Genomic DNA, 13199 nt, shown 5'->3' on the forward strand with positions numbered 1-13199 from the left:
GACTCTGATCCATATCAGGACCCAAATGCAATTTAATCTGGACCCTTAACAAAATGTCAATTCAACCTGACTCAATTTAAATAAATTGCTTAATTCAACCTTTCTGGACTCATGACACTGTAGAAATTTAGCAAGTTGACGTTAAAGAGTTATATTTAAGTACCACTGATATATAGCTAAAAATTAGCAGTACTCAAATATGAGTATTCAGTATTAAGACACACACACACACACACATAATATATATATATATATATATATATATATATATATATATATATATATATATATATATATATATATATATATATATATCAAGCAACGTTTCAATTATTCACAATTTCCATTTAATTTAATTTGTTAGATCCGCTGAATGTTACACTAAGTCCTGAAAGTGGAAATGAGGTAAGGTCTGTTCCACTTACAAATATAATTGTTGCCATTTTATTCTTCGAAACAATTGGCATTAACCGGAAACTTATTTAATGATTGATTCAGCATTTGTCATTAATTTAGAAAAGAAAATGCAAAAAATATAGACAAGCACATAACTGAGGAAGTATATTAAAAATAGCAAAAAGGAGGCATGTTCTCATTAATAGGATTTCTTTAATGGTAATATTAAACAGGGATGCGAGTCGCTCTCAAATGTAAAATCTGACTTCTTGCAAAGATGTCCAGGAGGCTTCATATACATTATACTACTTCAAGTGTACATGGATGTTATGGTCTCGTTAAACTTTAAATTACAAGTGATTCTAGCAAAAACAACTATCAAGATCACCTTTCCTATACTGTGAACTCACTGTGAAACATTTTTCCTTGAGTTGGGAGATCACGATTGTTTCAAAGAAATAATGTTGCTAACAGAAAAATTAAGTAATAAAAGTAAAATGAAGGGAAACTTTACACTAACATATTAACATCTCACCTTTGTGGGAAATATTTCACATTCAGTTACAGAGATGTAGCTATTGCAAACAGGTATTTCATTCAGTTATTAAACACATCTTAAGGGGTTTCAACTCAATGGTTTCTCTGGTGTAGATTGATCCTCAGGTGTTTCTTCACGAACGTGATTTGAGAAAAAGTGCTGCACGTGGCTACTCATTTGTGTGGATTAAAATAGAAAATGACTTGTCTGTATGCACTCTTATACTGTATGCCTTTAAAAAAGGTGCGGCTTCTCACCAGTGTGGGCTTTTCTCATATGGACCATCACTTCAGTGCTACGTCTAAAATTCTTCCCACAAGTTTTACAAGTATACGGCTTTTCACCTGTGTGGATTCTTATGTGGACTTTCAAATCATCGCTACGACTAAAATCTTTCCCACATGTTTTACAGGTATACGGCTTCTCACCTGTGTGGATTCTCATATGTCTTATCAATGCTGACAGGTCACAGAATCTATTCCCACATGTTTTACAAGTATATGGCTTCTCACCTGTGTGGGTTCTCATGTGGACTTTCAGAATATTATTACATTTGAAAGCTTTCCCACATGTTTTGCAAGAATATGGCTTCTCACCTGTATGGGTTCTTATATGATACTTCAATGATGATATCTGACCATAGGTTTTCCCACATGTTTTGCAAGAATATGGCTTCTCACCTGTGTGGGTTATTAAATGATATTTCAATGAAGATATCCGATTGAAACTTCTCCCACATATTTGGCAAGAATGTTGCTTCTCATCTGTGAGGATTCTTATATCGTTATACACCTTTTTACCTGCCTGAGTATCAAGGTGAATCTCTGACAAGTTAGGGTTGTTTACACTGTTACTCTGACTTCTGCTTTTGTTTGTTTCTGGCTCTGCATTTCTAATTGATCCAGACTCTCCATGCTTGCCTCTTTTTTGAGCTTGGCTCTCAGTTTCATGAGAGAGGAGCAGGATGTCAGTGTTTGTTTCGGATACCACAGACCTGTTAACTGGAATGTAGTTTAGACGCTTTTCCTCCACCATACACTGAGTTTGATCGATACTCAAGTTCAGAGTCTGATTTTCACTGCGCCCACTTTCCTCATAAGTAGGAGTCAACATAAAGGCATCAGTCTCCTGCTTCAGTACAAGCTGCTCTCCCTCCTGACTGATGCATAGATCCTCCTGTTCCTCTTTAATCTGTGGAGGATCTGGCTCCTCTTGGTCCAGACTGGAGTTCCTCTCCTGAGTACACATCTGCTGCTGGTCAGCGAGAACCTCCTCCTCCTCCTCCTCTTCCTCCTCACAGACATGTTGCTGTGGGAGCTCTGGAGGGACACACAACAAAATAAATAGGATATAACTTACTGCGATGGTAGACAATCACAACACGTTATGTCTTTAATCCCTTACGATGCTCCTTTTTTTAAAGACCATAAATATTTTACACACCTATGATGTGTAACTTTATTTTGGGATTCCAAGCGATAACGTTACCCAACAGTCTGCGCTGACGATCGATCTCTTCCTCGTACTCGACGATAGTTTTTTCAAAAACTCTGAATATTTCTTCAGCAGCAGCAGTCAGTCGCTCGTTGACAAACTGTCTCATACACTCAACTGAAGGCATTGTTGCTTAATTGAAACTGCAATAATTATCTACAATACGGCTACAGTAACGCCTTACCTCTAGCTAATGCAGCTAAAGCTACAGGAGTGTGTTGTTGTTTACTTCCGCTAAATGTCACACTGTTAAGTTCCGACAGTAAACGTGCGGAAGCTTTTCTTTCCGCTTTTAACTGAAGGCACTTTGTTCAAAACCTGTGTTGACCAATTAGCAAGGATGTAGCCTACATCGCCCACAAGGAAATGTTGGTACTATTTTATTAACTACTTTTTAACATTTTTGTCACTTCGACTACACTGTAAAACTGCTATTGAATAAACTGAAAAAAGTACATCAAGGTAACAATGACACAGTGACTGCACTGCCCTACCAGAGGGTGATGCAGCAGGTCAGGATCCTTGTCCAGGGCAAGTAAACTCTGTGTTCCGGCAACTGGAATGCGTCATGCAGTTGTCCGACTGGGCAAGTGAAAAAATGTGATCTTATCTGGAGCAGAGCTTTTCCAGCTGATAGAGCTCTCTCACCACAAACTGTTGAACAGGACTGATTACAAAAAAACTGGACACAATGAGGGCTCCTGTGAGTTTGTATCCCTTTTCAGGAGCTATAATCCTTGAACAGCAGTGTCTTATTGGAGACTTTGTAATCCATAATAATAAACCCGACACTAAATGTGTTCTAGTGTTATTTTTCAATTTTTCGGTGTTTAAAAAAGTTTTTATTTTTGTTAGCCACTAGCCATTCATAACGCTTTGGTTTGAGTTTGTCGACCAATCCAATGCTGTGTTCCTGCATCTGTAGAAGTTGCTGTGTATCCTGGAATCCATGTTGTACCGTATCTGCGGAGGAAGAAGAGCTGCTGTCTTGCAGGCTTTGTGATGGTGTCAGTGCTGTGACCAGGTCAGGTCCTTTCTGATGTGAACCCAGGAACCTGAAGCTGCTGACTCTCTCCATTGTAGTCCCACTGATGTTGCTTAATGTAAGCTCCTTAGTTTTGGTGACGTTGAAATGAAAGTTGTTGTGGTCATGGCACCAAGATGTCAGGGCTCTGACCTCCTCTCTGTAGGCCGTCTCGTTGCCGTCGGTTATCAGGACGATGACAGTCACCTTGTCTGTGGGTGGCCATGCAGTCGTGTGTGAACAGAGAGTACAGGAGAGGGCTGAGAACGCAGCCCTGGGGGACTCCAGTGTTGAGTCAGGGTGGAGGATGGTGCTCAGTCTGGAAGCTCAGGATCCAATCACAGAGGGTTGTGTTAAGTCCTAAGTGTCTGAGCTTGGTGACAAGCTTGGAGGGCACAATGGTGTTGAATGCTAAACTATAGTCAATGAACAGCATTCTCACCTATGTGTTCCTCTGGTCGAGGTGGGAGAGGGCAGTGAGGAGGGCTACGGTGATAGTCTGTGATCTGTTTCGTCTATAAGGAAATTGCTGTGGGTCCAGTGAGACAGGGAGGGAGAAGCTGATCAAGATTTTGACCAACCGCTCAAAACACTTTATGATTGTGGAGGTGAGTGCTACTGGGTGGCAGTTGTTCAGAGTGCTTTGGACTTTTTTGGGACAGGGACAGTGGTGGTATTTTGTAACCATGTAGGGACTACAGACTGGAGCAGTGAGAGGTTAACAATGTCTGTGAAGACATCTGCCAGTTGTTCTGCAGTCTGCACACATCTTGAGATGAGAGCTCAGCCAGGAATGCCATCAGGTCCAGGTGCATTGAATAGGTTAATCCTTTTGAAATATTTGCAAACATCTGCCCTGGGTATTACTAGTGGACTAGGAGCCTTTGTACATTTTCAACCAGCCAGCCCACATTTTTCTGATGTGGCAGCCCTGCTAGTTAAGACTAAAGAAAACTATTTTACTTACAAGAAGATGGAGCTACTTTAGGCTCTTTAAGGACAATCTAAATCATATATCTGTGAATGCAAGTTTTCGCACAAGAGAGATTGCAGATTCGCAGTTTTTGAGTTTTTTTTTTATAAATGCTCCATTGTGTTCACCAGCTAGTTGCTAACTTTGTCTGTCTGCTGTTTGGTGCTGGGCAGGTACAGTACAGTGGGTTTTTTAGAGCTTTTGTTTAGCTGAAAACAGCTGCCTGGTATGTCCAAAAGTGACACTATGAGAGCAGTGAAATATGACCTGAGTATCTGCAATGCCTAAGAACAGAAGAACAGAAAATAATAAAATTAGATGCTACTGACAAAAAAAAAGCCCATCACAGTAAACGTTAGTTTATTGGAAACATTCTGTCCAGCATTTTATCAAATACATATGCAGACAGGTTAAAAAAAACAAAAACACAATGAAATTAGGTTTGACAAAGAGAAAGTAATTGAATAATGCTCAGACAGTGAAAGTGAGAATAAATAAAAGTTACTCGATGGGTCAGTAGAATCAAATAAATGCACCCGTTTCTAAAGTTTAACATCACTTTATTTCAAACATTCACTTTTACCGTCTTGTCAACAGCTTTCTGTACTTGTTTAGATATAAAAAAAAACTGATACTAAAGAAATGACATCAAAAAAACATATATAATGTGAAATCAGCAGCTAAAATATACAATTTCGTATTTGGATGGTTACATGAAAATGATTTGAAAAACCTGATTTTGTTTTTTTTTCTCCATGAACAACTTTACATTAAAGGTACTCTATTTTTCAAAAACCAAAGTTTCCGTCCCATATCTGAAATAATCGGTGTTCCATGGCTCGTCAATCACAGCCACTTGTGGAGCACAGGTATAGGGCAAATGCACTGCGGTCCCAAAGAAGAAAAACTTGCGTACACCACAAACGTTTTTTTTTTTCTCATCACAAAACTCTACATTGTTAAAGCTGCTCAGGGCAACAGTTCACTCAAGATGCAAGGGAGAGAAACCTTAGCTCCAAATGCTGTCAAACTTGGCAAGATGCAGAGGAATGATGCATCTGTCTGATGTATCTGCAGAGAAATGAAAACACTATTACTTTAAGTCTGTTCTAGGTCCCACACTTTTCTCATCTGCTTCCTGGGCTGCTTGTGATCGAATTGGTTCAGACTTACCTAATTACTGAGCTGTCTGCCTCTATCTATACTGGCAGATGACTTTGTGATGTTGTGTGTGTGTGTGTGTTCCAAGAAATAGAGAGTAAAGAAGAGAGAGGAAGAGACAAGTATTTGTGTGAGCTGTTTTGAACGCTTTTTAAACATCTATAACAGAAGTGTTGGCACCATTGTAAAACAGAGAGACAAGACCCAGACATAAGCGCAGTGTGTGTATAGAAAACAAATATTTTATTTTATATGTGCAGAAATATGGGTCTGTGAATTATTGTGTGTATTTGGTGGAAAAGGAGAGTGGAGAGCATGGATGTAAATAATACATACATGACACTGAATATAGAAAAGAATGAACACATTGATGGTAAATAACATAAAAACTGACACAGCAAGAAGAAAATAGGAACTCGGACAATGGCAGAGTGTAAGAAAAGAAAACAGTAATGATGTTTATGACATTGTGCTCAAAGCTGATCTCTTCTCACTCTCCATATATTGCAGCTTGTTTTTCCTACAATAGCAGCCTGCCAACAGTGAGCGTTAGTGAGTGAGTTGTGAGGCTGATCGGTCCCTTCTGCAGTATATATGGGGTTAATCTCATCAGGACAAACACAAAAAGTCAATTAACTTATCTGTCAGATACCTGTGATATAATCACTAAGGACTAATTTTATTGTCCTCCTTGGTGAAACAAATCCTTTTGACTTGGGTTTTCCTCTAAAGCAAATCAGCAACAACAAAGAAACCAACATCTAAACACACATGAATGTGAGACATTGATAGCGTGTGCTGACAGTCTGAGGAGACTCTAAAGGGACAGAGGAACTGCTGACCAAAAGCCAATAAAACAAAGAAAAAAGGCAAAGCTTTATTGTTATTTATTTTACAAAGCATCAGTAAATTTAAGTAACTGTAAAAACTGTCATCCTTTAAATTTATAAAAGTCTGTTTTAATACAAAGATAGTAAGCTCCTAGAGTAGAAGAGAGTTAGAAGACAAACAGACTTGAAGTAAATAGGTTTGCCAGAAAAAAAGGATTCTTTGTCAAAATAAAAATGCCTCTCAAAGTTAGTGAACATATTTAAAAGGGAGTTTTAAAGTATTATGAAATGAAAATTGTGAAATTCTCTTTACCTAATGATTTGGCTAAGCAACAACATGCAATTAATTAATTTTGAAGATGCTTTTGTTTTTACTACTCTTTATGTCCTTATGACTTATGTATTAGTAGATGGGGGCTTTTCATATTTTAATGTTAGTATGTTGATGTTTTGATGGATACAAAAGAAGCATGCACAAGCCACATAACTCGCCCTTGAACTGTTTATTCCAACAGCTTTAAATTCAATTAGGGTTAGTGATTAATTCCAATTTTCACTAATAAAATAAATCTAGATTTGACCAACTGCAAGCATCATTTCTATAAAATCATAATATGTATGCTACTCATTTGAAAGATACATGCTTAAAAATGAACTTGAAGATGTTTGATCACATTCATTTAGTTATCAGCGAGGGATCCATGACAATGACAGATATGTTTCTGACTTACACCCCAAATTTAAAGTTTAATAATGAATAATCAGTAATCGTGGTCATTTGAGGTCCATTTCTTTCCAGCGAGACAAAAAAATCTGGATTGACTACAATGCGTACAGAGCTGATACACTTGCAGCATTTCATCTAGTCCTTTGTGTTCATCTGAATACATTTTCAATATCCTTTCGTCAAAGTGTCCCTTCATCATCATCAGCATCATGCTGGTGTAAATCTCCGCTCCGCTTTTTCATATGTCAGTGAAGCCCGTTCGTACTGATCCAGGATCGCACTATTCTCAAGAAGTCTACATGATGGAGACAATGCAACATAATGTAGAACATAAGCACACACACACAACAGGACAGCACATTTTTCACACTAAAAGACAAAACAATGAGTAGCACTTTATGTGACTGCTCCATTATATGCATGCAGAAAGCTGCAAGCGTGAACTTCTGTAACTGCATTGAAATGTATCTTTTTGATGAACAAGTTCCTCTCATCAATTATTTGCATCTCAAATGTATTCATCTAACTTCTTTTATATTGTGCTTATTGCAACCTCATGAAAGCACAGTCCTGGAGCATACACACAAACTGTTACACACAGGCATAAACACTATGCTTCATAATTAAACAAACACAAAATCTAATATTACAAGTAACATAAATCATGCAAAACTACAGACAACTTCTGTATGTGTGTGTGATCAGTAAATTATTTGATTTGTAAATTACAAAATAGTTTATCTCAATGTGCTTTCTTTAGTTAGTGCAAAAATCCACTGATGTAATTTAATGAAAATGTGGGCTTGTGTCTGCTTTCCAATTTGTGCTTTAACAAGTGTCTTTACATGATTGATGTGAATTATTTGCTGTAGGCCTACTGGGAGGAAAAATGCAGAGGTTAGACTTTTGATAACAGCTTCAACTAAAGATGATGGAAAAAAGTCCATGCTAATGAATATCCACTGAATGATAATATTGTATGTCCTTGGGAGGACATACAGTAAACTTGAGCATCACAAAGACTTCAAACAAAATCACTGCAAGGGCAAGATGGCTGCAAGCAAGAAAACCATCTTGGTGAAAATGAATAAATACAAAAACATAAAAAAAATATATATATATATACATATATATATAAACCCGCGCAAAAATCACAGAAAATAAAACATAAAAGTATATACGGACTGGGCAAATGATGACTACACAACAACATATAAAGATTTGAATTTTTGGATAAGGGTGCTTACCTTGAGATTGTCTCTTAGACCCTAGTTGTGTTGTACTCTGATTCATGTTTGCTCAAAGAGCCAATGAGGCAGAACCTGAAATGTCATGGCTCTTTCATTTAATATCAAACTCTTTTTGCATAGAGAGGTCAGAATGCATACTGTGCTACATAACAGCAATAAACTTCATTAGTGCTTTGCGTGTCTCTGGGAGCTTTGCATGTAGACAATGAATTAACAGTCAAGAAAACTCTGGAAAGAGCACATAGAAAGTGCATGCAGGAAAGTCTTATCTCCAAAAATGTACTAATATACCTTCACATTAGTGTTTTTTGTATACATATACTGTACATTTACTTTTCAAGCAGTCAAGGTGCAAGTACACAGTAAAAAAATTTAAATAGAAAATCCTGTTCATGCCAAAATGTTGAGTTATATAGAATATAAGTCATATTTTCAGTATCACAGTTATAAACAGGAATAGAGATGCATATTTTATAATAATTTGCATTCATGTCAGTGAAGTTATAGTCGTGTCTATGAGGCACTGATTCAAGCCCTTGTGGTAACAGTCTAAGCTGGACTGATAACAGAATTAATATCTTCTAAAAAGAGGTCTGCATTTCCTTAAAGAGCTCTGACAAACCTCAAAGTACAGTAGAGCTTATAGATGTAAGCTATAAATCACCATTGGGATGAAAACTAGCAGGGTGCGCTTGACATGTTCAAGGGTGAGCATGCAAGAGGGGGGAAAATTTTGCCCTTTGTGAAAAAAGTTTTTAATGATAGAAAGGGGAGAAAGAACAAGGATCAATGCAAAAAAGAAGCTTCTCATAATCTAAAAAAAAAATGAGAGAAAGTAGAAAGCTAAAATAAGAGGAAAACAAAAATAAATGTAGGCCTAAGTATCCCACACACATTTCAAAATCCCCATTGTTAACTCTACAGTTGCTGTTCTTTCCTCATCAGAAATCTAGGGATACTGACCGCTGTACTGCCTTTTCGTGGCGTGAAAGCCGGTGGCTGGTGGTGGGAACTTCTTCCAGGTCGTCATCCAGATCGCATCCATTGTCCGCTGTCTCTTGCGAGTAGCTGTGCTTCATGACCAAGATGCTCCTGCGGTTTCCAGTGGACGGCAGCAAGGGCCGCACTGCCATGGGCGGCTGTGGAAGGTCTGTGAGCAGAGTGGCGGCTGCTGTGTCTCGAGCGCTCAAGTTCCCGCGGCTTCCTCTTCCACTAAGTGACAGCTGGGATATGTGGGCGGAGCCGGGGTTGGACGAGGAGCCACAGTGGTGATCGTGGACGCAGCGTGAGGAGGCACGGCGAAGGGCATGGTAGTTCTCAAAGTCTTCTGCCAGATCGACTAAGTCTGCTGAGGTTGCTGCGGCTGTGGTGGCGCTTCGTAAAGTACACAGCTCATAGTGAGGAGGCTCAAAGACCTCTTGGAACATGGTGGGGTCAAAATCCTCACGCCGCAGGATGTACTTTTTACGTGGCTGCTTGATCTGGACGATGACAGAGACGATGAGGAGGATGAGGACGATGCAACAGGTGACACCAATTATGGTCCCGTTTGTGTTGTTCAGGTTGTCCAAGATGTTGGCTTTCCTCTTCTCTGTACAGTGGTAGAGAGAGAGCACAACAGAAAGGGAGATAGTTTTTTTGTGTACGTATATATGATTAAAGAAATAACAAATTAGAACACACAACAGCGTAATGAACATCAAAGCACATTGTATTTTTGACGTGAGAGTTTCAATGCTAGAGGGCTCAGGGGTATTGCAGTATAGATCTCATCTCATGTACTTACACAGTCATGGGTTATGAAAAGTCAAGGAACAGAAGACTAGATTAATTGGCAATATAATGCAGAGATAACAGGCTCATCCCCAGAGTTGTAACACATCTCAGCTAATTATTGGAATAGCATCATACACCGTACGGAGATGCTGCCATAAGAAAATCTCAGTTAGGGGTGTAGATAAATTGTGGAGCTGCCACAAGCAAGACACTGGGGATCAATGTATAGATCCAGTGGCTTTAAAATTCAGAATGCAGTGAGGGATCAGACTTCAGAGGAAATGAAGAAATTGACAGTATCACAAATTCAGGAAATACATAGGTAATACTTGCCTTGAGGCATTAAAATAAGGGCACCTTCAAAGAATGAAAACAAAGACCTGGACCAAGCAAAGGATCAGTTGAGGGTGAATTCAAATTTTAACCCGGAACATAAAATCTGGTCTTCTTAATCATATAATTTATTATATTTAGTAATAGCGCAGACAGTTTTGTTGTCATTACTTAGAATTCCTTATGGGGGCGGCAGAAACTACGCACTATAGCTTTAATATTACATAGAAAAAAACATCGACAAAGTAACTCAGATTAAGTTAAAATGCTTTGTCAATCTAGGAATTTCCACTTCAAAATACTAACACGCATTATTAAAGCCCTTGAAAACTTGGCTTGGCTTTATTCATTTTTAAGTTTTTCTCTTCAACATTGTAGACTGAATCATCAACAATCACAGTAAAAAAAGTTACCACATAACTGAAATCAAAAACAGTAGCTAAATCTTGATTGGTGCACAGACATCACTTTTTTTTCAACTAAGCCCCACCTACTTTAAAACCAGTGAGAAGAGCATAGAAAACAGAAATCAGAACTCTCTAAATTAAATAACCAAAACCGTTCTAACTTTGGCAGAGAATGGTGTGTTCATGTAGGATCCCATCATTATACATAGTTTAAAATGATACAAACAAAGAAAAACAATAAAAGCAACTAGGAAAAACTAAATGTATATGTAATCGTGATTAATGCCTGCTGCCTGATTTCACCTGGGCTGCAATATGTGTTTTAATAATAGTGCCCCTTGTTAATGGCAGTACCAGTGGTGTCATAGTGTTAATAGCAGACCCTGTAGCGACACAGAAAATACTAAAAATACCTCTGTGTCACAGCACTACAAGTACAGTACTGTTTAAACCCACTCTGTTTTGCTGTCGCTCTCCGTGGTGCTGAAACACTCAAACGTAGTGTAGGGCCTTTCTTCATAATAGCTACAAAAGTAACATCTCACCTTTACATTGGTTCTCATCCCAGGGGTAGACACAGTTCTGCATGCCATTACACACCAGCGTGTTGTTTATGCACATGTTACTGTGACAGAAGAAGGCATCTGCATCACATGGAGCTGGAAAGCACAGAGCAAATGAACACAATAGTTATTACAGAAATACACTGTAGCACTATCTTCACTTAACTGAAACATTATCATGTACTTAGTCACTTGTAATCTAATCAGTTGCCATAGAAACAATTGAGTAAAAAGTTAAACTACCTTTTAGTGAATTGTGTGATTGTGTAGGACACTTTAGATATGCTGCAGCACAAATTAGTAGTTGAAGTACAGCTGAGAGATGTTCTGGTGTGCCAGATTTTAAGGAAATACATTTGGATGGGCATTACTCAAATCAGACCTGTTCCCCCCAAACCCATCTGTTATTCATGAATTTTCATCCTCACCCTCCTCTTTAAATATTTGCAGAAACAACCTGTGATATGAATGAATTTCTTGGAATGTGTGTGTACTGTATGTGTGATTGTATGTGTGTGTGGTGACCAGAAAGGTAGCCATGACATTTCACAATCATCTTCGCACATAACAAACCCCCAAACAAATTATTTCTATTCAAGCAGGATGTAGTTTATTTCTCCTCGATGCACAGCCCATGTCAACACAAATTTAAACCAGGCCATAAACATAAACATGTCCTCAGAACAGTGTGGTTCAAGACACAGCACCGCCTTCACATCACAAGAGGTAGAGCCACCCATCAGCAAGACATGATCGTAAAATCAGTGTGGTAATGTTACAGGCTCCATCGTATATATACTGTATATATATGACAATGGAGCTACATAATTTAAACCCAGGGTGCCCTTGCTCTCAACAACCAATCATACTAATGCATACGCCAGCTCATTGGCCAATTCATTGCTTTCTACTGTCAATCACAGTGAGGAAGAATGCCACAGCAAGCTAACCACATGCTACAGTGTATAGTGGAATTTTACAGTCACCTGCCAGATAAATGTAGTGGAGTAAAAAGGACATTCATTTTGAAATGTAGTGGGGTAAAACTATAGACTGGCTCCGCCCTCCTACCTACTTCCGCTCAATTTTCATTTTCCTTCAGTACTCTTGAAATGTACAAGAGTCTGGTAGGACCAGGCTAGTAAAACTATGAGGTAGCATAAAATAAATAAATAACAAAGCAAATATTTTGAACTTAAGTGCAAGACTTGAGTAAATGTACCTAGTTACGTTTCACTATTGCAGAATTGTATTAAAGAAAACCCATGGCAAGTACTATTCATTAGTAAACATACTGTCCATTATGTGCATGGTCTTGTGGAAGGGTAAAAGTATTTTGAGATCACTTCTGAACGTTCCTAAAGTTACTCTCTCTCTCTGTCATAGTCTCTCTCTTTATCTCTCACCCTTTCTCCTTTCACACACAACACTGGCGTGGGTTCTAAAGCTGCTTGCCAGTGGTATGGCAGAGCTGGGGACTATTTGACAGTGTACCACCATGATTTATGGCTGTTTTCATCCCAGCACTCATCCCAAGTGAATAATAACACACCAATTTAGAGTGACCTTTCTCTATCTCTCTGTATCCCATCCTGTCTGGGCCTTTGCCAGCATTTCCTGAGTCATGTTGTCTCTCTTTGTGTATGTGTGTTTTCTAGGTTTCCCTATTTTTTCATCCTTTCACACACTACATATTAAAGATTTAACAGTTTTGTTGTTGTTAATAA

The 13199-nt window shown here is 38.4% G+C and overlaps 2 protein-coding genes across 5 annotated transcripts in view; both read right to left on the minus strand.

Annotated features, from left to right (window-relative positions):
• Positions 1 to 589: 589 nt before the first annotated feature.
• LOC120552065 (zinc finger protein 391-like) lies at positions 590 to 2689 on the minus strand. 2 transcript variants are annotated; one of them, XM_039789726.1, is made up of 2 exons: positions 2423 to 2689; positions 590 to 2253 (listed from the first exon to the last, which is right to left on the minus strand). In XM_039789726.1, the coding sequence occupies exons 1-2, from the start codon at positions 2553 to 2555 to the stop codon at positions 1169 to 1171; spliced, it is 1218 nt and encodes a 405-aa protein (XP_039645660.1). In that variant the 5' UTR covers positions 2556 to 2689; the 3' UTR covers positions 590 to 1168. The 2 variants fall into 2 exon arrangements, with proteins under 2 accessions (XP_039645660.1, XP_039645658.1); XM_039789724.1 differs by having other exon boundaries at positions 2378 to 2689.
• A 2079-nt stretch (positions 2690 to 4768) lies between these two features.
• Positions 4769 to 13199, minus strand: part of neto1l (neuropilin (NRP) and tolloid (TLL)-like 1, like) — a 90704-nt gene continuing 82273 nt past the window's right edge. For 2 of the 3 annotated variants that reach the window (XM_039789728.1, XM_039789730.1), the window contains exons 9-12: positions 11455 to 11568; positions 9357 to 9984; positions 8391 to 8465; positions 4769 to 7438 (exon numbers count right to left, since the gene is read on the minus strand). In XM_039789728.1, coding sequence (XP_039645662.1) covers positions 8405 to 8465; positions 9357 to 9984; positions 11455 to 11568 — 803 coding nt within the window. In that variant the 3' untranslated portion in view covers positions 4769 to 7438; positions 8391 to 8404. The remainder of the gene's footprint in view (positions 7439 to 8390; positions 8466 to 9356; positions 9985 to 11454; positions 11569 to 13199) is intronic. The other variant, XM_039789729.1, reaches the window with a different exon arrangement.

This window comes from Perca fluviatilis, chromosome 22, assembly GCF_010015445.1.
Source record: "Perca fluviatilis chromosome 22, GENO_Pfluv_1.0, whole genome shotgun sequence".
NCBI classification, from domain to species: Eukaryota; Metazoa; Chordata; class Actinopteri; order Perciformes; family Percidae; genus Perca; species Perca fluviatilis.